This window comes from Pongo abelii, chromosome 9 (assembly GCF_028885655.2).
Source record: "Pongo abelii isolate AG06213 chromosome 9, NHGRI_mPonAbe1-v2.0_pri, whole genome shotgun sequence".
Classification (NCBI taxonomy): Eukaryota; Metazoa; Chordata; class Mammalia; order Primates; family Hominidae; genus Pongo; species Pongo abelii.
The window spans coordinates 128203382-128229866 of record NC_071994.2 but is presented as its reverse complement, the minus strand read 5'-3'; the positions used below and the strand labels follow the sequence as shown (position 1 = coordinate 128229866).

Here is a 26485-nt window from a genome sequence, read left to right as displayed (position 1 = left end):
ATCAATACAAGATTAAGTCTTCTGATACCATCTGTAAAGCAATCAGTCCTTCATATTTTTTCTGAGGTCAAGAGTATAAACACAAGAAGAAAAAGATTATCCAGTAGGAAATGGCAATAAAACAAAAACCCTTTAGCAGAAAAGCTTTCAAAGAAGGTGAGTAGTATTGCTAAAGAAAAGTTTCCCACTGACTATGCCATGTGGTAGGCATGTCATGAGAAGACTTAGGTTAGACATAAAACACCCACAGCAGGGGTGTGTTGGCTTCAGTCAAATGAACTGAACGAAATTTCCATTTTGACTTTTACCTGCTAGCCTGTAAAATGCTTACATATGGGCAATACAGAACTGAAAAGACCTTTTGATGCAGATCAGATCACAATTACAGCTAAAAGATCAGGCTATCATAAGACAAATCTGGCCTAGGTGAGAGAGTGAACTTCCTGAACTGAGCGTCAACATGCTTAGATGCTGAAATTGTTATACTACAGCTCTAAAGAACATTAAAAATAGAAAAGGTCTTTGAAATATTTAAAGAGAATTCTGCTTAAAAGTCACACTAGACAACTTGATAAAGATTTTTTTTTCCAAGCATCCCAACCCCAATCCACATACTTTTTTATTGCAACAGTTTTTGTCAGGTTGCTTTTAGAACAACAGTATTATATTTCAAGGGGGAAAAAAGCATGTGAGGAAAAAAACTTATGCAAAGGGAATATTAAACACCTCACAGGAAACCTATTTTCACTAGTGGGATGCCACATAAATATTTCAGGAGTCCGTGTACCCTCTTATGCACAATAAACAGGATATTCAGCAGCAAGGGGCCCTCAACCATGCAGATACTGCTTAGTCTTCCAATGTCAAACAAACTAGTGATAAAATATTTGAGAAATTAAGAAATACAGGAAAGATAGGAAAAAATGCTTCATCATCCAAAGACAATTCTTTAACATCTTGGAATATTTTATTTCAGTATGTTATTCATTGTATGATTGCTGTTGTTGCAAAAAGCTTTCTTTCCATTTGGTCCATAGCTTGGGAGAAGTTCAGGGGTGGTTAAGAAGCTGCCTGGGGGCTAGAGGTGGAGGCTCAAGCAGAAGCTGCAAGCACAGGGGCCTGCAGCAGCGCCCCTCAAAGATCATTGTGCCAATATTTCACTTGAGGCTTTTTTCGTTTATGCTCACAAGAAAAATTAGTCTGTAATGCTGCTTTCTTGTAATGTCCCCATCAGGCTGGTATTAAGGTTATGCTTTATTCGAGAAATATTCCACTTTCCATTCTCTGGAAGAATTTATGTAAAACTTTATGTTATTTTTTCCCTTACACGTTTAAAAAGAATTCCCCAGTGAAGATATATGAGCTTGAATCTGAAACTGGATTTTTCTTTCAGGATTTTTAATAACTGGTTTTATTTCTTTCAGTGATATGGGATTACTCAAATATTCAATTTCTTCTTGTGTCCATTTTAGTTGTTTTATCCCCATAGGAGTTTATTTTATTAAAATTTTCAAATTTTTAAAATGTAAAGTTGCTTATAATGTTCTCTTACTGTGATTTAATGTCTGTAGGCTCTGTAGTAATGGTTCCTTTTCTATTCCTAATATTGGTAAATTGTGTTTTTTCTTTTTACTGATTAGTAAAAGTGATATATCTTTGGCAAAACAAAATTTTTAAAAGATCCAACTTTTGTCTTTGATTTCCTCCGTTATACATTTGTTTTATATTTCACTGATTTCTGCACTTATTCCTATGGCTTCTTTTTTTCTGATGTAATTTGCAGTTTTCCCCAAGCTTAAGATGGAAGGTTAAAACATTGATCTGTAGCCTTTTTAATTTTATATTAATTGTAATCAAGGCTCTGACATTCCCTTTAAGGACTGCTTCAGTGACATCTAAAAAGTTTTAATATGATTTATCTTCATTATCATTCTCTCAAAAGTATTTCCTAATTGCCATTATAAATTTTCTTTGATCCGTGATCCCTTAGAAATATACTGCTTATTGATTTCTAGTGTAATATCACTAAAGTTACAGAACATACTCTGAAAAATAACCCAAAGTAAGATCAACTTTGGAAAATGTTCTATGGGCACTTGAAAGGAATATATTCTGTCACGATTCAGTGTTTTTATAAATGTTTCCACTTTTCTTAAATTTCTAGGCATAAATTGGTTGGGTCATATAGTAAGTCTATGTTTAACTGTATAAGATATTAAACAGTTTTCCAAAGTGGTTGTGCTCTTTTCTACATATGATACTAATAAATGAGTTACAGCTGTTCTACATCCTTGCCACCATCTGGTACTGTTAAGTTTGTTGCCTTTGCCTCCTTAAGCTACTCTAGTGAGTCTGAAGTGGTACCTCATTGTGTATATAGTTGAGTTCTTATTTTAAGATAATATTTTTCTATTTGATTCTATTTTATAGATTTCAGTTCTTTGGTGAAATTCTCCATATTTTCATCCATTTTCTCCATCTCTTCCTCTAGTTACCTGAGCACATTAATCAATTATTTTAAAGTCTACTAATACTAGTATCTGGTGTCACCTGAGTCTGCTTCTGTTGTCTTTTCTTTCTCTTGGCTTTTGGACATCTACTTCTAAGTATGTACTCAGAAACTTTTGATTGAATACTGAATATTGTTTTAATTTTTTTAGAGGCTCTAAATGATGTTATCCATAACCAAAGAAAGTTCACACTTTTCTCAGCTAGGCAGAAAGTACACAGTTCATCATCTTAATCTGGTCCAGACATCAGCAGAATCAAGGCTGCTTTGTAATTTAGGTAAGGTTTATTCTACGCTAGTTAGACCACGTTCTTAGTGTATGCTCTCCCTAACTCAACTGAAAGCCTGATATGTACATTGGGCCCTTTCTCCCCTCCCCCAACCCAGTGGGTCCTGAACTCTACATCTCCTGGTCATCACAGACTAATAGATTCTTAGTTTCTTTTCCACTCATTTTCCATTTAGCCTTCAAGTTTTCTTAGACTTTGGCAAATGTCTTGAGGAGAAAACTGATCAAATGTTTGAGACCCTTGAGTCTCCAATTTTGTTACTGCAGCTCCTTAAGACCACCAAAAGCTCTGCTTGTTTCTCTGTCACCCAGCAGTAGCCCTGTACCTTATCCAATGTCATGCTGAAACATATTTTGAAAACTCCTTAAGAAATACTTAGTTCCTATTGTTCCCAGAACTTTAGTTATTTTCACATGCATATAAATCAGACCTCCCTTAATATTTCACATGCTCCTGAAGCTGATGGTCACAAACTGAACTCACTAGCTTCCTGAAAAATCTGTTCTTTGAACATTCCCTATATACGTTAATGGTACTAACCATTCATTCAATTATCTAAGAAGAAAGTTAGAAACTACCCTTGACCCCTCTCTCAATACCAAACCTATCAAGACTAAGAATTTGGTCATCAAAATCTATGGATTCTACTTCTTAAATATTATTAAATATGTCACTCTGTTCCCAGTGCCCTCATCATCCTCCACAACTACTATAATAACTTCTTAACTGGACTCTGCCTCAGTTTTCTTTTTTAGATTATTCTATATGCAGCTGCCAGACTGATCTTTACAAGATTCTAGTGAGATTACAGGACTTTTGCCTTAAAATCTTTCAACAACTTCGTTATAGATTCTCTGCCACTTCACTTCACTTGGGGTTTAGCCATCCCAAATTTTTATTTTATTTCCCAGACATACCTTATGCTTCATACTAAGCTCCTTCACCATCTGGCAAACTTCAATTCATCCTTTAAGATGTAGCTTGAGTATTAACTCATCTATAAAGCATTTCTTGACCTCCCTAGACTATCCCTGCCTCACTTCAAGCATTGTAATTATTTTTTGTCTCTTTTTCTCCTATTGTCTGTCCTCTCTCGGTGCTCATCCTATTAATCTTCATCATCATCACTACCACCACCACCACTACCATCATCATGGTAGAAACAGGTACTTTTTATTGAGATCTTATTAAATGTCAGATACAATGTTAAGTACTTTACATACATTTCTCCATTTAATGCTATCAACAAACTAGAAGATCAATATTATAATCTCCATTACATAATTAAGGATACTGAGGCTCAGAGGTGAAGTTACTTGCCTTAAGTTTACAAAGTTCATAAGGGATACATTCACACTTAAGTCCATTTGTAAATATGTACTATCCTGTCATATATTCTAGTTTTATATTCTCAGCATATAGAACAGTCCCTGGCATGTAGTAAGTTTTCAATAAATGTTTGCTTTCTGGTTGAAAAGTACTAAACTAGATAATATATGAAAGCCCTTGTGAATTATAAAAATTCTGCATGAATACTACTATTATTTCCTCCCACCTTGATTCTATTTATATATGTTTTCCTAACTCACCATCCTTATCCCCTTCCCTGCAAAACACATATTTATCCACCCAAACCCAACTGAAGTGTAATATTTTCTCTAACTCTCCAGGTAAAATCGTTAATCCCTTCTTCTGTGCTCACATGGACTCTGTACCTATCTCGGCAACTGCACTAATTATATTACTTATTTGAATATGTTTGTTTCTCATCCTCCCTCCCCAACTTAGATTATGAGTTCTTCAAGAAAAGGAATGAATTTTATTTATCTTTGCATCATCTGAGCCTAGGACAGTGCCTATGATATGGAAGATAAAAAATAAATGTTTTCTGAATAAATGCAGACACTCTTAGACCTGGATAAGAGGGGAGCCCTTATCATGAGACCCACATTTTTAATAGTCCCACTTTGGCCTGTCCATATCTCTTCCCATAGTCTTCAGAGACTAAGCGACTAGGGGAAGGTATGCACCTGAAGCCTATGACTGACCATCTATACTCTGCTCCAGGTACCCAGGCCTCTGGAATTCTTTACTCAAACTTTCCAAGGCCGTTTTTAGGGTATACACAGTTCTGTTCCCCACCTTTGTCTTCCTCAGAGCAGGCTGCACCTCTCGTGCGCATCTAGGCTCAATGGGACATTAAGGGGTGACTACTTACAGGGCATGTACCTAGAACTTGGATATCTGGGCTGAGTTGAACCATAGCATGTATCCAAAATTCTTCAAGTATAAAATAGAGGTATGAGTAAGAATAGAAAGGGGGTGGACTGGAGGCTGACTCTCCACTCATGTTCCTGCATGTAACTCAGAGGAGTTCAAGAATAAAGAATTACAAATTTGAGTCCGATCTCCTAGTCACTATGAAATCATATTTGTCAAGGTAGGACAATAGAATATATGTCATTTAACAGTTTTTTAGCTCAGCTTATGACATGAAAATACTTAGATGTAAGGTACATAAATTTGTATTTGTACATGAGCCCAATCCTGCAAATATTAGAGGCAGGCTTAAATCAGTTATCCCATGAATAAACTATAAATAAATGAAAATACATGTGAAAGCACTTAAAATAATCCAATAAATATTTCCTTTGACATGGCTACTACACCAGCAGTCATTGTTTTTTTAAATGAATTCTTCTAAATAAAGAATACTTCGGCCGGGCATGGTGGCTCACGCCTGTAATCCCAGCACTTTGGGAGGCCAAGGCGGGTGGATCACGAGGTCAGGAGTTCGAGATCAGCCTGGCCAAGATGGTGAAACCCCGTCTCTACTAAAAATACAAAAATTAGCCGGGCGTGGTGGCACACGCCTGTGGTCCCAGCTACTTGGGAGGCTGAGGCAGGAGAATCGCTTGAACTCTGGAGGCGGAGGTTGCGGTGAGACGAGATCGTGCCATTGCACTCCAGCCTGGGAGACAAGAGTGAAACTCCATCTTAAAAAATAATAATAATAATAATAATAATAATAATAATACTTCTATTACAGAAACAGTTGCCCATTAAGATGAAGGAAAACGTTAGTAATACAAGAAAAGAAATGGATTACTAATTAAAAGGTTTTTTTTTTTCATTAAGATGAAATAGCATTGAAAAGGAACTAGGAAACTTTTAGGTCCAATGACTACCCATTAGGGAAAGGACTCCTTATTCAATAAATGGTGCTGGGATAATTGGCTAGGCAAATGCAGAAGAATGAAACTGGACCCCTACCTTTACTATACACAAACATTAACTCAAGATGGATTAAAGATTTAAATGTAAGACCTCAAACTATGAAAATCTTAGAAGAAAACCCAGGAAGTACCATTCTGGACATCAGCTTTGGCAAGAAATTTATGACTAAATCCTCAAAAGCAATTGCAACAAAAGCAAAAATTGATAAATGGGACTCAAACTAAAGAGCTTCCTCACAGCAAGAGAAACTATCAAGTGCATAAACAGACAACCTACAGAATGGTAGAAGATATTTACAAACTATGCACCTGACAAAGGTCTGATATCCAGTATCTATAAGGAATTTAAGCAATTTGGCCAGGCGTGGTGGCTCACGCCTGTAATTCCCCCAAATTAGGAGGCCAAGGCAAGTGGATCACCTGAGGTCAGGAGTTCGAGACCAGCCTGGCCCACATGGTGAAACCCTGTCTCTACTAAAAATACAAAAATTAGCTGGGCATGGTGGTACACGCCTGTAGTCCCAGCTACTCAGGAGACAGGCACAAGAATCACTTGAATCTTGGAGGCAGACATTGCAGTGAGCTGAGAATGTGCCACTGGACAGAGTAAGACTCCATCTTAAAAAAAAAAAAAAAAAAACCAAGCAAAGCGAAAAACAACCCCATTAAAAACTGGGCAAAAGACATGAACAAATACTTCTCAAAAGAAGACATACAAGTGGCCAATAAACATGAAAAAATGTTCCACATCACTAATCATCAGAGAAATGCAAATCAAAACCACGATGAGATACCATCTAACATCAGTCAAAACAGATATTACTAAAAAGTCAAAAAATAACAGATAATTGCAAGGCTGCAGAGAAAAGGGAATGCTTATTCATTGTTGATGGAAATGTAAATTAGTTCAGCCACTGTGGAAAGCAGTTTGGAGATTTTTCAAAGAACTTAGAACTACCATTTGACCCAGTAATCCCATAATTTGGTACAATGAATCCTTCTACCAAAAAGGCACATGCATTCATATTTCATCGCATCGCTATTCACAACAGCAAAGACACAGAATTAACCTAGGTGCCCATCAATGGTGAACTGGATAAAGAAAATGTGGTATGTATACACCATGGAATACTACGCAACCATATAAAAGAATGAAATCATGTCCGCACCCAGCCCAGCCCATTATAACTTTTTATGCATTGTTTAGAAGTCAGTAGGTACAATGAAGTTTGTCAAGACAACTGGGGTTGAGCTCTAAGGGGCATAGTAAAAACCCATAGCCTGTAGTCCCAGCTGCTCAAGAGCCTGAGGCAGGAGAATCGCTTGAAGCAGGGAGGTGAAGGTTGCAGTGAGCCGAGATCACGCCATTGCACTCCAGCCTGGCAACGGAGCGAGACTCTGTCTCAAAAAAAAACAAAGAAAAAGAAATGCAACTGATGGAGAAGAACTTCTTCAACCTGATAAAGCGCATCTACAAAAAATGTACAGCTAACATCATATTTGATGGTAAGAAACTGTAAGTTTACCTGCTAGGATAAGAAACAAGGCAAAGACGTACCCTCTCATTAACATCATACTGAAAGTCTTTGCTAATGAAATAAGGCAACAAAAGGAAATAAAAGGCATACAGATTGGGAAAGAAGAAATAAAACTATCTTTGTTCATTGGTGACATGATCATATAATAACAAAAATGTCACTGAACAAGCTACTGGAACTAAGTGATTACAGCAGGGTTGAAGGATACAAGTTTAATATACAAAAGTCAACCACTTTCCTATATACCAGCAATGAACAGGTGGAGTTTAAAATTAAATACACAATACCATTTATATGTATTTCCAAAATGAAAGACTTAGGTATAAGTCTAACAAAAAATCTATAAGATCTATATGAGCAAAAACGACAAAACACTGAAGAAAGAAATCAAAGGACAACTAAATACAATGGAGAGATAATCTATGGTCATGGATAGAAAGACTCAATATTGTCAAGATGTCAGTTCTCCCCAACTTGATATATACATTAACTGCAATCTCAGTAAAAATCTCAACAAGTTATTTTGTGGATATTGTCAAACTTATTTAAAGTTTATGTAGAGAGGTAAAGCCAACACAACATTAAAAAAGAAAAACAAAGTTGAAAGACTGAAATTACCTGACTTCAAGACTTATTATAAAGCTACATGCCACACCCACTGTCACCAGCACCCAGGTATAGAACCAAAGGGCCTGAGGACAGGCCTGCCTCATCCACTGCCGCCACTGCAGGCACTCATGCTTGTCATCCGGGTGCCTGCGGATCAACCGAACTTACCCACAATGAGATATCATCTCACCACAGTTAAAATGGCAATTATCAAAACAACAAAAAGTAACAAAAGCTGGTGAGGATATAGAGAAAAGGGAACTCTTATACACTGTTGGTGGGAATGTAAATTAATACAGAAATTATGGAAAACAGTATGGAGATTTCTAAAAAAAAAAAAAAAAAAAAACCTAAAAACAGAACTTCCAGATGATCCAGCAACTCCACTACTGGGTATTTATTCAAAGGAAAAGAAATCAGTGTATCAAAGGGATACCTGTACCCCCATGTTTACTGTGGCACCATTCACAATTGTCAAGATATTGAATCAACTTAAGTGTCTTCAACAGAGGGATGCAAAGAAAATGTAGTATATATACACAATGGAATATTATTCAGCCATAAAAAAGAATGAAATCCTGTCATTTGCTGCAACACAGATGGAACTGGAAGTCATTATGTTAAATCAAATAAGCCAGGCACAGAAAGACAAACATCGCATGTTCTCACTCACATGTGGGAGCTAAAAAAGCTGATCCCGTAGAGGCAGAAAGTAGAATGATAGTTAACCAGAGGGTGGGAAGGGAGGTGGGGATGAAGAATGGGCTAATGGGTATAAACATACAGTTAGATAGGCAGAATAAATTCTACTTATTGGTAGCACAGTAGGGTGACTCTAGTTAACAATAATTTATTGTATATTTCAAAACAGCTAGAAGATTTGAAATGTTCCCAACACAAAGAAATCATAATGTTTGAGAAGACAGATATCCTAATTACTCTGATTTGATCATTATACATCATATATTTGATCATATACATTGCATGGTATCAAAAAATTACATGTATCCCATAAATGTGTCCAATTATTATGTATCAATAAAAATATGTAAGTAAAGCTACAATAATCAAGACAGTGTAGTATGGCAAAAGAATAGACAAATAGATCAATGGAACAGAACAAAGAGATCAATGGAACAGAACAGAGAACCGAGTCCAAAAAACAGAACCACATAAATGCAGTCAACTGATTTTTAACAAAAGAGCATAGGCAATATAATTAATAAAAGATGGTCTTTTCAACAAATGGTGCTGGAACAACTGGACATCCACATGCAAAAAAAATGGACTCTAAACACAGATCTTACACCTCTCACAAAAATTAACAAAATGGATCATAGAGAAAAATGTAAAATGCAAAACTACAAAACTCCTAGAAGGTAACACAGGAGAAAATAAGGAGTGACTTTGGGTATGGCAGCGACTTTTTTTATACATAACACCAAAGGTACAATGCATGAAAGAAAGAATTGATTAGGCAGACTTCATTTTGCTCTGCAAAAGATACTGTCAACAGATGAGAAGACATGCTACAGACTGGGGAAAAAATGTTTACAAAAGACTGATAAAGAACTGTTATTCAAAATATACAAAGAATTCTTAAAATTCAACAATAAGAAGAAAAATGAACAGACATATCACCAAAGAAGATATACAAATGACAAATAAGCATGTGAAAAGGTGCTCCATATTATATGTCATTAGGGAAGTGAAAACTAAAACAATGAGATACTACTACACACCTACTAGAATGGCCCAAATCCAAAATACTAACACCACCAAATGCTGGCAAGGATGTCAAGCAACAGGAACTCTCATTCCTTGCTAGTGGGAATGCAAAATGGTACAGCCACTTTGGAAAACAGTTTGGTAGTGTCTTATAAAGCTAAATATATTTTTACCATATGATCCAGCAATCATACTCCTTGTTATTTACTCAAATGAGCTAAAAATGTATGCCCTTACAAAAACTTGTACACAGATTTTAAAGTAGCTTTATTCATAATTGCTAAATATTGGCAGCAAATAATATGTCCTTCAGTAGGTGAATGAATAACTAAACTGTGATACATTCAGATAATGGGATATTATTCAGTGCTAAAAATAAGTGAGCTATCAAGCCATAAAAAAGCACTAGAGGAAACGTACATGCATATTTCTAAGTATAAAAAGCCAGTCTGAAAAGGTTACATACATACTGTATGATTCCAACTATATGACATTCTGGAAAAGGCAAAACCACGGAGACAGTAGAGAGTTCAGTGGTTACCACAGGATAGGGTGTAAAGAGGGAGGAATAGGTAGAGCACAGAGGATTTTAGGGAAGTGAAAGCACTTTGTCTAATACCATAATGGTAGACACATGACGTAATGTATTTGTCAAAACCCACAGAATGCCTAACACCAAAGGTGAACCCTAATGTAAACTATGGACTTTGGGTAATAATAATGTGTCAATGTAGGTTCATCAATTCTAATAAATTGTACCACTATGGTGCAGGATAGTGACAGTAGGAGAGGCTACGCATTTGTGGGGCAGAGAGTATACTCTCTGTACTTTCTGCTCAATTTTGCTGTGAGCCTAAAATTGCTCTAAAAAAATCAAGTCTAATAGAAAATCGAACCAAAAAACTAAACCATAGCTGTTCACCATCTTCCAGTACTTCACCCAGATCAAAAATAGCTGTTTTCAATATGGATCAGAGGGCAAAACCATTACCTTTTTATAAAGTCCATCTTCCAAAAACATCTTAACTGGCAATTTAAGGCTCACAGGGTGGATCAAATAACTTACCTTTCAATTTTCTTCTTTTGTTCTTTTTGCCTTTGTTGTTCTCTTACTTGTTCTCTCTCAATATCCATGAAAATTCGTCTATGTCTCAGGTACTGCTTTTGACGCTAAAGGAAAGAAGTTAAAATTACTAAGATTCTGCTTTCAGAGGAATTTCCAAGGAAGAAAAATATTCTTATACCATAGACAAAAACAAATGAAAGCAAACAAAAATAGATGATATAGAAGTTACATGGGATTAATTCTTTAATTTCCTCCTGTCTATGGTCACTCAGGATGTCACACACACAAGAATTTTATATTTTCAAGCACATAGCTATTATATGTTAATAGGCAAACCAGAGAAAGTATTTACTCTGTTACTCTGAAATATTTACTCTGTGTTCCCAAGTAGTAAGTACCGTAAAAGCAGGGCCACAGAAAGAATGTAGAAGATATTTCATAACAGAACCAATAGTTACTTTAACTTTTCAAAATTAAAACAGTATCACAAAAGCATACTCTAAGCCTAGCCTAACATGGCACAGAGGAGGGTAGAAGGGCTGAGGTATACTAAAGCCTCAGACTCATAAATGAAACAAGTAGAATAAAAGCAAGTGCTACCAGACTGTGTGTGATCTGTTCATACCTCTGGATTTATATACACTCTTTTAAATACACAAGCTATTCAATGAGCAAAAAGCATGTCTATGTGTATACCAAAGAAGTGCAGGGCTTTTTGGTAAAAATTATTGAAGGTCTAAATAGTAGCTCTTAATACTGAGGATGCATCAGAATCACCAGTGGTATTTTTAAAAAACAAAAATGCCCTAAACCTCCGTTTTCAGATACTGATTTGGTATATCTGGTTTAGATCTAGGCATATTTGTATTTTGAAAAAAGCTCCCCATCTGATTCTGGTGCATGGCCAGGGTTAAGAACTATTGGTTTAAACTAACTTTAGATTGAAAAGAGGAAAAAAGAAAAGAAAGCCATAAAGTAATTATCTTCCTTTAAATAAGTTACAGTGGCAAATATACCTTAGCCGGAGAAATTTATTAGTATCAAATAATTGATTTCACATCAATGTACGCTAACTCATAGGAGCTTGGAAAAGAAATTCAACACATTATAATGAGTCAAGCAACTTTTATTTTATTTATGATATTTGTGGTATTAGCTCTTTTATGTATTAGGACACAACAAATTGTTTCCAACTTCTCATACATTAATACTATCATAGTAGAAATATTGGGGTCCAAAAGCAGTATCATTACATACCTCTTTCTTATCTTCTTCTTTATCTACGCCAGACTGAAATGCCAGTGGAGCTTGGAATTCAGTGCTCAATCCTGATTGATATCCATCATAAGCCTGTTAGAAGGTCCAGTCACACTAAGTGACAAAATTACCAAAAAATACCCCATGAACCATTTTGATATTTTTATCTATTCTTTTCTTTTGCAAACTTGGGCTCAACTGGATGAAGAGGGGAAAAAAAAAGTAAATATAAAGAATAAAATCAAAAAAGAATGAAAGGAAGCCGTTTCAGAAGGAATTAACCAAACATAAAATAATAAATTGAAGAAAAGAGTTCAGGTCAAAAATATGAATAAACAAAAAATTAAAATGTTCAGAATGAAAATTCTTTTAAAGTGGTCACTTGAAATCACTGTCATGAGTGCGCTTGGAATAGAATATAGGATAAATAGCCAGATTCCTTAATATTTCAATTCTATATATGATCACTTTGAATTTATGCAACCCTCTTAGTGGGCATGAGTCCAGAGAAAATATTATATCAATCAACTGGAATGGCATGGAGGAAACAGGCTAATTTCCACCCATGTTCACTGGGAAAGCCTTGTAACATAACTTGGTATATCCACTTGGACATTATATGGGTCAAATAATGATCTCCAACTTTTAGAAATAAAAAGTTTAAAATTATTTCATCTCTTAAGAGTTATTTATCTTTCAACAAGGTTGCAGCATACATGATCAATATACAAAAATCAATTGTATTTCTATACTTGTAAAGAACAATCTAGAAAGTAAATTAAGAAAAAAATTACATTTACAGTATCTTCAAAAAGAATAAAACACTTAGAAATTTAAGAGAGGAAGTGTGAATTTTATACTCTGAAACATATAAAACATTGTTTTTAAAAAATGAAAGATGACCTATATAATGGAAAGACATCCCATGTTTATGGACTGGAGGACCCAATACTGTTAAGATGGCAGCATTCCCCAAATCGATAATTTAATAAATCTCCATCAAAATGTCAGTTGATTCTTGGCAGAAATTGACAAGATGATCCTAAAATTCTTGTGAAAATGCAAGGGACCCAGAATAGCTAAGACAGTCTTGAAAAAGAACAAAGTTAGGGGACTCACTCTTCCTAACACCAAAACTTACTACAAAGATATAATAATCAAGACAAATTGTACTAATACAAGGATAGATATGCTATAGGTCAATGGAATAAAAGTGAGAGTTCACCACCCCAAATCAACAGAATATACATTTTTCTCAGCACCACACCACACCTATTCCAAAATTGACCACATAGTTGGAAGTAAAGCTCTCCTCAGCAAATGTAAAAGAACAGAAATTATAACAAACTGCCTCTCAGACCACAGGGCAATCAAACTAGAACTCAGGATTAAGAAACTCACTCAAAACCGCTCAACTACATGGAAACTGAACAACCTGCTCCTGAATGACTACTGTGTACATAACGAAATGAAGGCAGAAATAAAGATGTTCTTTGAAACCAACGAGAACAAAGACACAACGTACCAGAATCTCTGGGACACATTCAAAGCAGTGTGTAGAGGGAAATTTATAGCACTAAATGCCCACAAGAGAAAGCAGGAAAGATACAAAATTGACACCCTAATATCACAATTAAAAGAACTAGAAAAGCAAGAGCAAACACATTCAAAAGCTAGCAGAAGGCAAGAAATAACTAAAATCAGAGCAGAACTGAAGGAAATAGAGACACAAAAAACCCTTCAAAAAATTAATGAATCCAGGAGCTGGTTTTCTGAAAGGATCAACAAAAATTGATAGACCGCTAGCAAGACTAATAAAGAAGAAAAGAGAGAAGAATCAAATAGATGCAATAAAAAATGATAAAGGGGATATCACCACCGATCCCACAGAAATACAAACTACCTCAGAGAATACTACAAACACCTCTACGCAAATAAACTAGAAAATCTAGAAGAAATGGATAAATTCCTCCACACATACACCCTCCCAAGACTAAATCAGGAAGAAGTTGAATCTCTGAATAGACCAATAACAGGCTCTGAAATTGTGGCAATAATCAATAGCTTACCAACCAAAAAGAGTCCAGGACCAGATGGATTCACAGCCGAATTCTACCAGAGGTACAAGGAGGAACTGGTACCATTCCTTCTGAAACTATTCCAATCAATAGCAAAAGAGGGAATCCTCCCTAACTCATTTTATGAGGCCAGCATCATCCTGATACCAAAGCTGGGCAGAGACACAACCAAAAAAGAGAATTTTACACCAATATCCTTGATGAACATTGATGCAAAAATCCTCAATAAAATACTGACAAACCGAATCCAGCAGCACATCAAAAAGCTTATCCACCATGATCAAGTGGGCTTCATCCCTGGGATGCAAGGCTGGTTCAATATACCCAAATCAATAAATGTAATCCAGCATATAAACAGAACCAAAGACAAAAACCACATGATTATCTCAACAGATGCAGAAAAGGCCTTTGACAAAATTCAACAACCCTTCATGCTAAAAACTCTCAATAAATTAGGTATTGATGGGACGTATCTCAAAATAATAAGAGCTATCTATGACAAACCCACAGCCAATATCATACTGAATGGGCAAAACCTGGAAGCATTCCCTTTCAAAACTGGCACAAGACAGGGATGCCCTCTCTCACCACTCCTATTCAACATAGTGTTGGAAGTTCTGGCCAGGGCAATTAGGCAGGAGAAGGAAATAATGGGTATTCAATTAGGAAAAGAGGAAGTCAAATTGTCCCTGTTTGCAGACGACATGATTGTATATCGAGAAAACCCCATCGTCTCAGCCCAAAATCTCCTAAGCTCATAAGCAACTTCAGCAAAGTCTCAGGATACAAAATCAATGTACAAAAATCACAAGCATTCTTATACACCAACAACAGACAAACAGAGAGCCAAATCATGAGTGAACTCCCATTCACAATTGCTTCAAAGAGAATAAAATACCTAGGAATCCAACTTACAAGGGATGTGAAGGACCTCTTCAAGAAGAACTACAAACCACTGCTCAATGAAATAAAAGAGGATACAAACATATGGAAGAACATTCCATGCTCATGGGTAGGAAGAATCAATATCATGAAAACAGCCATACTGCCCAAGGTAATTTATAGATTCAATGCCATCCCCATCAAGCTACCAATGACTTTCTTCACAGAATTGGAAAAAACTACTTTAAAGTTCATATGGAACCAAAAAAGAGCCCGCATCGCCAAGTCAATCCTAAGCCAAAAGAACAAAGCTGGAGGCATTATGCTACCTGACTTCGAACTATACTACAAGGCTACAGTAACCAAAACAGCATGGTACTGGTACCAAAACAGAGATATAGATCAATGGAGCAGAACAGAGCCCTCAGAAATCATGCCGCGTATCTACAACTATCTGATCTTTGACAAACCTGAGAAAAACAAGCAATGGGGAAAGGATTCCCTATTTAATAAATGCTGCTGGGAAAACTGGCTAGCCATATGTAGAAAGCTGAAACCGGATCTCTTCCTTACACCTTATACAAAAATTAATTCAAGATGGATTAAAGACTTAAACGTTAGACCTAAAACCATAAAAACCCTAGAAGAAAACCTAGGCAATACCATTCAGGACATAGGCATGGGCAAGGACTTCATGTCTAAAACACCAAAAGCAATGGCAACAAAAGCCAAAATTGACAAATGGGATCTAATTAAACTAAAGAGCTTCTGCACAGCAAAAGAAACTACCATCAGAGTGAACAGGCAACCTACAAAACGGGAGAAAATTTTTGCAACCTACTCATCTGACAAAGGGCTAATATCCAGAATCTACAATGAACTCAAACAAATTTACAAGAAAAAAACAAACAATCCCATCAAAAAGTGGGTGAAGGACATGAACAGACACTTCGCAAAAGAAGACATTTATGCAGCCAAAAAACACATGAAAAAATGCTCACCATCACTGGCCATCAGAGAAATGCAAATCAAAACCACAATGAGATACCATCTCACACCAGTTAGAATGGCAATCATTAAAAAGTCAGGAAACAACAGGTGCTGGAGAGGATGTGGAGAAACAGGAACACTTTTACACTGCTGGTGGGACTGTAAACTAGTTCAACCATTGTGGAAGTCAGTGTGGCGATTCCTCAGGGATCTAGAACTAGAAATACCATTTGACCCAGCCATCCCATTACTGGGTATATACCCAAAGGACTATCAATCATGCTGCTATAAAGACACATGCACACGTATGTTTACTGCAGCACTATTCACAATAGCAAAGACTTGGAACCAACCCAAATGTCCAACAATGATAGACTGGATTAAGAAAATGAGGCACTTATACACCATGGAATACTATGCAGCCATAAAAAATGATAAGTTCATGTCCTTTGTAGGGACATGGACGAAATTGGAAATCATCATTCTCAGTAAACTATCACAAGGACAAAAAACCAAACACCGCATGTTCTCACTCATAGGTGGGAATTGAACAATGAGAACACATGGACACAGGAAGGGGAACATCACACTCTGGGGACTGTTGTGGGGTGGGGGGGAGGGGGGAGGGATAGCATTAGGAGATATACCTAATGCTAAATGACGAGTTGATGGGTGCAGCACACCAGCATGGCACATGTATACATATGTAACTAACCTGCACACTGTGCACATGTACCCTAAAACTTAAAGTATAATAATAATAAAATTTTTTTAAAAAGTGAGAGTTCAGAAATAAACTCTTACATTTATAATGAGTTGATTTTCAATAAGAGTGCCAAGACAATTCAATTGAAAAATAAACGTCTTTTTAACAAATGATTCTGGGACACAAGGTATCCACATGCAAATGAATGAAGCTGGACCGCTCCCTAACACTATACACAAAAATTTACTCAAAATAAATCATAGGCCTAAATATAAGAGCTAATACTATAAGACTTAGAAGAACGCATAGGAGTCAATCTTTGTGATTTTGGCTTAGGTAATGGGTTCTTAGATATGACAATAAAAGCACAAACCATGAAACAAAAAGTAGACATTGGACTTTATCAAAATTAAAAACTTTTGTGCTGCAGAGGAAACCATCAAGAAAGTGAAAGGCAACCCACAGAACAGAAGAACATTTGCAAATCATATGTATCTGATAAGGTTCTTGTATGTGGAACATATTATGAATTCTCATACTCAATAATCATAATGCAAATAACCCAATTACAAAATGGGCAAAGCATCTAACAGTTCTCCAAACAAGATATACAAATGGTCAGTAAGCACATGAAAAGGTGTTCAACATCATTAGCTATCAGGAAAATACAAATCAAAAGTACAGTGAGACGCTACTTCACACCCACTTGGATGGCAATAATTAAAAATACAGATAATAACAAGTGTTGGTGAGGATATGGAGAAATTTGAGCCCTCATATACCGCTGGTGGGAATGAAAAATGGTGCAGCCACTTTGGAAAAATCAGTTTGGCAGGTCCTCAAAAGGTTAAGCACAGTTATCATACGTTCCACCAATTCCACTATGAGGTATATAATACACCCAAGAGAAGTGAAAAATATGACCACAAAAAAAAACTTGTACACAATTGTTCACAGTAGTATTATTCCTAACAGCCAAGAAGAAATAAGCCAAACTTCCATCAATAGATGAATTGATAAATAAAATGTGCTATATGCACAAAATGGAATATTTTTCAGCAATGAATAGGAACAAAGTACTGCTAAATCCTACATCAATGGACTTTGAAAACACATGCTAAGTAAAAGAAGCAAGGCACAAAAGGCCACATCTTTCATGGTCTCCTTTATATAGACTACCCAGAATAGGCAAATCTGTAAAGACAGAAAATAGCTTAGTGGTTGCACAGGACTGGAGGAGGGGATAAAGGGAAAAGTGGCGTGGTACAGGACTTTTAAGGGGTGATGAAAATGTTCTCAGATTGATTGTGGTTAATGCCACAAACACAACCTGTGATTTTTGCACAACCCTGTAAATACTAAAAATACTGTATACTTTAAATAGGTCAATTGTATATGTGAATTATAGTCATTCATTATTTGCATATTCCGTATTTGCAAATTTGCCTGTTCACTAAAATTTATGTGTAATCCCAGTACTCATGGTGCTTCTGCAGGCCTTTGCAGACATGCACAGAGCTGTGAAAAATTTGATTCATCCAATATGCATGTTGCCAACTGAGGCCGACCAAGGTGATACTCTGCCTTTTTGTTTCAGCTCTCATACTGTAAACAAGTGTTCTTTTTGCAGTCTATTTGGTGCCAAGTTTTTGCATTTTTGTGTTCTATGTTGGTGATTTCACTGTTAAAATGGTCACCATGCATAGCTGAAGTACTATCTATTATTACTAAGCACAAAAAGGCAGTGGTGTACCTTATGGAAAAAATATGTGTGTTAGATAAGCTTCATTCCAGCATGAGTTACAGTGCTGTTGGCTGTGAGTTCATGTTAATAGATCAACCATATATATTAAATAAGGTGTTTTAAAGAGAAATATATATATAAAATAAGGTTATGTATTGATTAGTTGACAAAAATGGTATGACCAGAGGCTTGCAGGAATCTACCCCCAGTATCTCCCCTAGGAGCAAAAATTCAGTATTTCCTGATTCAGTGTTTGTAACAACTTTATATAACACAACTACTATGAATGACAAGAATAAACTGTATATATCAATAAAGCTATTATTATTTTAGAAGTTATTTATTTGTTTTGTGACTCTAAAAGTCTGAAAATCTATACAGGAAAATGTTAATGTGAAATATCTCTAAAATTTGTGGTTATCTTTTTCATTTGTGTTTATCTTCTCTACAGTAAAAATGAAATTACTTTCTGTTTTCAATAAAGAAAACTGCACTGCCAGTACTGGCCAACGACGAAGCACAGTATGGGCTCTCTCTCTTGCTCTCATTGATTGTAACTAAGACCTCTGAGAAATGTAGCACAGGGGATCTGGAGAGCACAGCGGGTAACCTAGAGAGAAGTGAGCTAGAAAGTGGACCCCTTAATTCTGTGTGTGAACTGGCGTTTATCTCCGAATCCCTGTTGAATCGTGCATGCATGGGACAGATCTATAGGAGCATAATGAAAGCTTTGAAACTAAACTAACATTGGAGCCACGGTGCATAGGAGAGGTCACTTACAGTTGGGATTTAACCAGGCTGCCTGCTAGAACAAACAAACAAACAAAAGATAATATTCTTTAGAGGATTTTAACAGAAACCAGAGTCTCAAAATACAATATTAGAAATATTAGCCTGGCATGGTGGCTCATGCCTGTAATCCCAGCACTTTGGGAGGCCAAGGCAGGTGGATTACTTGAGGTCAGGAGTTCAAGACTGGCCTGGCCAACATGGTGAAACTCCGTCTCCACTAAAAATAAAAAAAATTAGCCAGGCATGGTGGTGGGTGCCTGTAATCCCAGCTACTAGGGAGGCTGAGACACGAGACTCACTTGTACTCAGGAAGCAGAGGTTGCAGTGAGCCAAGGTCATGCCAGCCTGGGTGACAGAGCAAGACTCCATCTCAAAAAAAAAAAAAAGTCTAGGATGCAAATTAAAATTAGTTGACATAGAAGAAAGCAGGAAGATGTGACCAATTTTGAGGGGTAAAGATAATAAACAGATCCCAACTCCATGGTGACCCGGATGTTGAATTAACAGACAAAACTTTTAAAGCAGTGAGTAATACTTTATCTATGAGGTAAAGGCAAACCCAATTGAAGTGAATGAAAATACAGAAGTTCTCACCACAAAAATAAAAACTATTAAAAAAACTACAGATCCAAATTTTAGAGACAGAAAAACACAATACGTGAAATCAAAATTTCACTGGATAGACTCAATAGAAGAATGAAAAAAAAGTCAGTGAACTTGAATCTATTGGATCAATACAAATGATCCACTGTGAAGAACAAAGAGAAAAAATAACACTAAAAATAAAAATGAACATCATGTCGATGATGCATCTGTGGGACAATATCAAAAGGTCTAACATTTGTGTCACTGGAGTTGCAGAAGGAAAGGAGAAAATAATTGGTACATAAAAAAATTTGAAGACATAATGGCAAAAAACTTCCCAAATTTGGTCAAAGATATAGATTTACAGATTGAAAATGTTCATCATACCTGAGATGGGATAAAGTAAAAAACATTATGCCCAGACACATCATAATTAAACTGCTGGAAACCAAAAAATAACAAGAGTTTTGAAAGTAGCCAGAAAAAACAGACATATTATATATAGAAGAACAATGACTCAAATAATTACAAATATGCTATCGAAGACTGGAAACAAGAAGACAGTGGAAAAATATTTTTAACGTGCTGAAAGAAAAGAACTGTCAACCCAGAAATCTATATCCTGTAAAAATATATTTTAGGACTGATGACAAAAGAGATATTCTCAGATGAAAGAAGATTAAGCAAATGCATTGCTACAAGACCTGCACTACAAGAAAAGGTAAAGAAAGTTAGCTGGAAAATGATACCAGGGAGGAATTTGAAACTTCAGGAATGAAAGACAAGCAACAAAAAGAATCAATAATTAGAGACTCTCGGCCAGGCGCAATGGTTCATGCCTGTAATCCCAGCACTTTGAGAGGCTGAGGCAGGCGGATCATGAGGTCAGGAGTTTGAGACCAGCCTAACTAACATGGCGGAACCCCTTCTCTACTAAAAATACAAAAATTATCCAGGCATAGTGGTATGCACCTGTAATCCCAGGTACTCAGGAGGCTGAGGCAGGAGAATCGCTTGAACCCAGGGAAGCAGAGGTTGCAGTAAGCTGAGATCACACCACTGCACTCCCGCCTAGGCGACAGAGTGAGACTCTGTCTCCAAAAAAAAAAAAAAAAAAAAAAAAAGTAGAGACTCTCTCAAGTTTTTCACAAAAACATGTATGATTATTGAAGGCAAAAAAAATGGAGTTTTCAGTGTAGATAGATGGAACACCTATGACAATTATAACACAAAGGGGAAAGGGGAAAAGGACCTACCTGATTATAAAGCTTCTACATTTACTTAATGTGGTAAACTATTAACTCAAAGTAGACTGTGAAAGGTTTGGTATGTATATTGTAATCCTCAGAGCAACTATTATAAGATAATATGAAGAGATAGAGCCAAAAAGGTAATAGGTCAATTAGAATGAAATTAAGTAATATTTAAATAAAGAGACTTCTGCTTGAAGCCACAATGCAATAATAGAATGGAATTTACCTTCCTGCCTGAAGACTGAAAAAACAAAAATCTATACAACAATGGTTTTTAAACACTGGCTATAAGGAAGCACAGGATAATTATTTCTCACAGACAGTAAACAAATGTGGTCAGCACTACAGTTGTCCCAGTTTACTGCCTGAATAATTTCTAGTCCACAACATTGAGAGAGGGATTCCAGACAGACCCTGGCAGCCTCTCTGGGGAGCGACAAGAAGAAACCACACTGTACCTTTAGCACTTTGCTTGCAAATCTCAGCTAAATTTCCAAGTTCATTGCTTAGAAGTTATGCCTTCCATACAACCGTAGGACACAATTTGGCTAAGCTTCCTACCACTAAATAATAAGGATTACCTTTCCCCCAGTTTCCAATAACATGTTCCTCATTTCCTTGAGCTTCACTGGCAGTTTGTTTGTTTATTTATTTATTTATTTATTTATTTATGAGACAGAGTTTTGCTCTTGTCACCCAGGCTGGAGTGTGGTGGTGCGCTCTCGGCTCACTGCAACCTCCGCCTCCCGGGTTCAAGTGATTCTTGCGCCCCAGCCACCCTTGTAGCTGCGATTACAGGTGCATGCCACCATGCCTGGCTAATTTTTATATTTTTAGTAGAAACAGGGTTTCACCTTGTTGGCCAGTCTGGTCTCAAACTCCTGGTCTCAAGTGATCCATTCACCTCAGCCTCCCAAAGTGCTGGGATTATAGGCACGAGCCACCATTCCCAGCTGGCAGTATCTTTAATGTAGACATTTCCACCAATATTTTGCTTATAACAACGAAGATATTCTCTAAAATGATGGCCAGGAGCAGTGGCTCACACCTGCAATCCTAACACTTTGGGAGGCTGAGGCAGGAGGATCACTTGAGGCCAGGAGCTCAAGACCAGAGTAGGCATCACAGCAAGACCCTGTCTCTACAAAAATATAAACATTAGCCAAGCATGGGTAGCACAACCTCTAGTCCTAGCTACTTAGGAGGCTGAGGCAGGAGGATCACTTGAGCCACCCATTTAAGGCTTCAGTGAGCTATGATTGTACTATTGCAATCCAGCCTGGGCAACTGAGTGACAGTCTGTTTCAAAATATAACAATAATTTAAAAAATGATACAGGCTTTCTCTGTCATGGGCCTCAAAATTCTTCACCTCTATCCATTACCCATTTTTTTAGCCATTTCCACATTTTTTCGATATTTGTTGTAGCAGCACCCCATTCCCAGTACCAAATAGCTACAAACAGGAAACAACCCAGATGTCCATCAATAGGAGATTGAATAAACAAACTGTGATATATTCAAATAACAGAATGCTATACAGCAATGCAAATAACACATTATTGATGCAGCAACATGAATGAATCTCAGAAACATCATGCTGAGCAAAAGGAACCTTACACAACAGGATTCATACTGTACAGGAAGGTCTAGAACAGAGAAAACTGATTGTGGAACAGTCAATGGATAAATGGATAATCAAAATGTTGTATATACATTCAGTGGAATACTATTCAGCCTTAAAAAGGAAGTAACTCCTATAATATGCCATAGCATTATGCTAAGTGAAATAAGGCAAGCACAAAAGGGCAAATATCGTATGATTTCACTCATATGAGGTACCGAGAGTAATCAAATTCATGAAGACAGAAAGTAGAATAGTGGTTGCCAGGGACATGGGGAGAAGAGACTGAGAAATTACTGTTTAACGTGTATATGGTCTCAGTTTTACAGGATGGAAAAAAACTCTGGAGATGGATGGTGGTGATGGTTGCACAACAATGTGAGTGTACTTAACACCACTGAACTGTATACTTAAAAAGGATTAAAATGGGAAATTTTATGGTATGTATATTTTATCACAATTTTTTAATGTGTCTACATTTACATGTATATAAATGCTTATAAAGAGGACTCAAAGGATGCATACAACTCTTGACAGTGATTAACTTTGAAGAGGAGAGAATTAGCTGGTGGGGCTTGAAGAGAAAACTTTTCCTCTGAGATAGCAGGAATAAGTAATAACAGCAACAAAAAGAAAGTAAATGGTTAAGGCAGTTATTGTGTGATAGCTTTTATTTTCCGTAGGAAAGTTGAGAATATGGGGGTACAGCAAGAAGTTTAAGGAGTGTTTAAGATTTAGAATAGTCAGTGTAGGGCACTGGGCAGCCCTGGGAACCCAGTTGTGACTGGAAACCCTAAGTATGAATGTGATACAAATCTATACTACTAAAGTGTTTTGTTCAAACAGTCTGGATTATTTGGCAGCGTAAAAGGTGAAAAGATGGCCAGGCGCAGTGGCTCACACCTGTAATCCCAGCACCTTTGGGAGGCTCAGGCGGGAGGGTCACCTGAGGTCAGGAGTTTGAGACCAGCATGGCAAACATGATGAAACCCCATCTCTACTAAAAATACAAAAATTAGCCAGGCTTGGTAGCACATGCCTGTAGTTCCAGCTACTCAGGAGGCTGAGGCACAAGAATCACTTGAACCCTGGAGGCAGAGGTTGCAGTGAGCTGAGATTGCACAACTGCACTCCAGCCTAGGTGACAGAGTAAGACTCTGTCTCAAAAAAAAAAAAGGAGAAAAGGCTATTCCAGGGTTGAAAATTTCCAGGGATAGTAACAGCAGAAGGACAAGAAGAGATTCAGATCACCAAAGCTGTAACCTGAATTGAATAGTCCAGAGTAAGTACCCCTCTTGTGTGCTTTGTGAATGCCCCATGTGTCCTCTATCACTAATTATGCTGCTTCATAATTATGTTTATGTATCAGTCTCTCTTCTTTAGATTGTCTGAAATTTGAGTGTTGTGTCTTGCTCACAACTGCACCTTTGATATTTAGGACTTAAACAATGGCTAACACCTAAAAGGTGCTCAATAGATGTTTGATTGATTGGCTAATACATTCAAAACCTATCTACCGAGTGACTACTAGGTACTAGCCGCTGTGCCAAGTGCTGTTCATACAATGGTAAACAAAACAGGTATGGTACCTCTCTCAAGAAGCTTATGAGCTAGTGGGAAATCTCTAGACAATAAGAAAACAAGTAAATTAATAATTAACTACAAATTGTTTTGTACTGAAAAGGAAACAAACGGAATGCAAAGATAGAGAAAAACAGAAAAAAGGAGATCGATTTTTGATAAGGTTGGTAAGGATAGCCTTTTCCAAGGAGGTGACATTTAAGCTGAAACCTGAAGGATAAGAAGGGACCAACTTTATGAAGAAAAAAGGGAAGACTACCCAGACAAGAGGAAACAACACATGTAAAAGACCTGAGGTAGGAAAGAGCCTGGCAGGGCTCAGGATGTATAAATGACAATGTAGATTAAAACACAGCAGCATACCCTTAGGCCAACCTTACAGACCCAAACTAAAAATCACCAAGAGTTGCAGTTCAGTCCTGAAAACCACAGCCCAAACTCTATTTTCTGCTTCTTTGCCTCCTTTGAATTCTGCCCTCTTAAAGAGGCCAAGAGAAAATTTCTCTTCAGTCTCTCATACAGCCTAACACTGCTGATTGCCGTAAGCCTTTGTTTTTAAAAACATAAAATCAGAAAATAAAAATTATGCACAGAGGGGTAAAATTCCAGTGTTAATAAACTAAACTTCAGTTAAGCCATGGAAAAATCTTAGTAGGCCAGGATGTTGTAACATTTTCTTGAAAAACTACAGATCTTAACTCAATGCCCCCAAAGCTTAGGCAAGAGAAACCTAACAAGCTCCAGCCCAAACCTGATTAGTTTATTTCTTGGTGATCTTGCCTTATGCTCTACCAGCTTACTGATGGAGATCTAGTACTGGCCATGGGGTGGAAGATCCTCGTAACCCCTGCCCTCAGAAACTGTTCATTTCTTCCCCTCTCACACTGTAAAAGACAATGGCCATCAGAGATATACCTTTTATAAAAATATATATAAAATATAGTTTTTCAAATGGACAATAAATGCTCCCCAAAATACCCTGGGTTTCAATGGGAGACCTAAAATAATCTTAGGATTAGGATAATAATAACAGGATACACTTTGCACTGCATGAAATAAAACAGGAATGTGCTTCTTGATCAGCCTGACCACTCCCAGTTTAGTAGGTACCTATAATCTTGTCCAAATTCCACTGCTCATACCCTGTGATGTGCTCTACCTGTCGTCTGCTGGAAGTATCTCTCTGGTGCATGGGTGAAAGGTGCTAATGGCCACCCAGAAGCAAATCCTCTGGCCATCTTTCAGCTGACCAAACAGATAGCTGCTGCCTAAAGTATAAGTTCTAAAAGATACAAAAACACTTACCAAATTGTGTGAGCAGTTGTATCACAGTAGTGATAATACTGTAAGCATCAGTGATAGCCCTGAAGTAATCTAAATAAGTCAGAATAGTCTGATATATTATGGCATAAAAGCAGACATTATACTTCTTGTCACCATTCTGGATCTTAACTCTACCTGCAAAGCAATCTTAAATTTCATCTATAAACCAAGGATAATAATAGTATCTATCTTCTATGGTTATTATGAAAATCAAATAAGATACTTCATATAAAATTCTAAAACCATTTTGGCTGTGCTAAGTGTTCAATGAATGTAAGCTGTTATTCATAATAATATTAATAATACTATTGCTAATCTTAAAAACAGATAACGTGATCATCATGATCTTTTTTGGTAACGAAACTATGACAAGCCTAGCTCAAACTCTAAATTGCTTTCTGTTGCTTACTCTTTAATACACCCTGTTCTACCTGCTCTCTGGCAGAGCCTGGATCTTGGATTTCATGTAAAATATATCCATGGCGCTCTGGAAGTAACTCCTTCCTCCATCTCTCATCTGTCATATCACGTGAGGCCTGCTCATAGCTTCTGTGCTAAAAGACAACATAAACACTGAACATAAGTTATCCAAGCAGGATCATCATTCCTGTGGCAATGGTAAAAGCTCATGTGAAGAAGACTGAAGTAGTTTCAATAAGTTAGAATGGTGTGATACATCACAGAACAAAAGAACA

The 26485-nt window shown here is 36.8% G+C and overlaps 1 protein-coding gene across 21 annotated transcripts in view; it reads right to left on the bottom strand.

Annotated features, from left to right (window-relative positions):
* The window catches only part of CCDC15 (coiled-coil domain containing 15), an 89675-nt gene that overhangs the window by 22780 nt on the left and 40410 nt on the right, over positions 1-26485 (bottom strand). For 16 of the 21 annotated variants that reach the window (XM_063728254.1, XM_063728249.1, XM_054525341.2 and 13 more), the window contains 2 exons: positions 12234-12326; positions 10977-11080 (listed from right to left, as the gene is read on the bottom strand). In XM_063728254.1, the coding sequence (XP_063584324.1) occupies positions 10977-11080; positions 12234-12326 (197 nt within the window). Of the gene's footprint in view, positions 1-10976; positions 11081-12233; positions 12327-26221; positions 26345-26485 lie in introns of all 21 variants that reach the window. The other 5 variants (XM_054525338.2, XM_054525337.2, XM_054525343.2 and 2 more) reach the window with 1 other exon arrangement.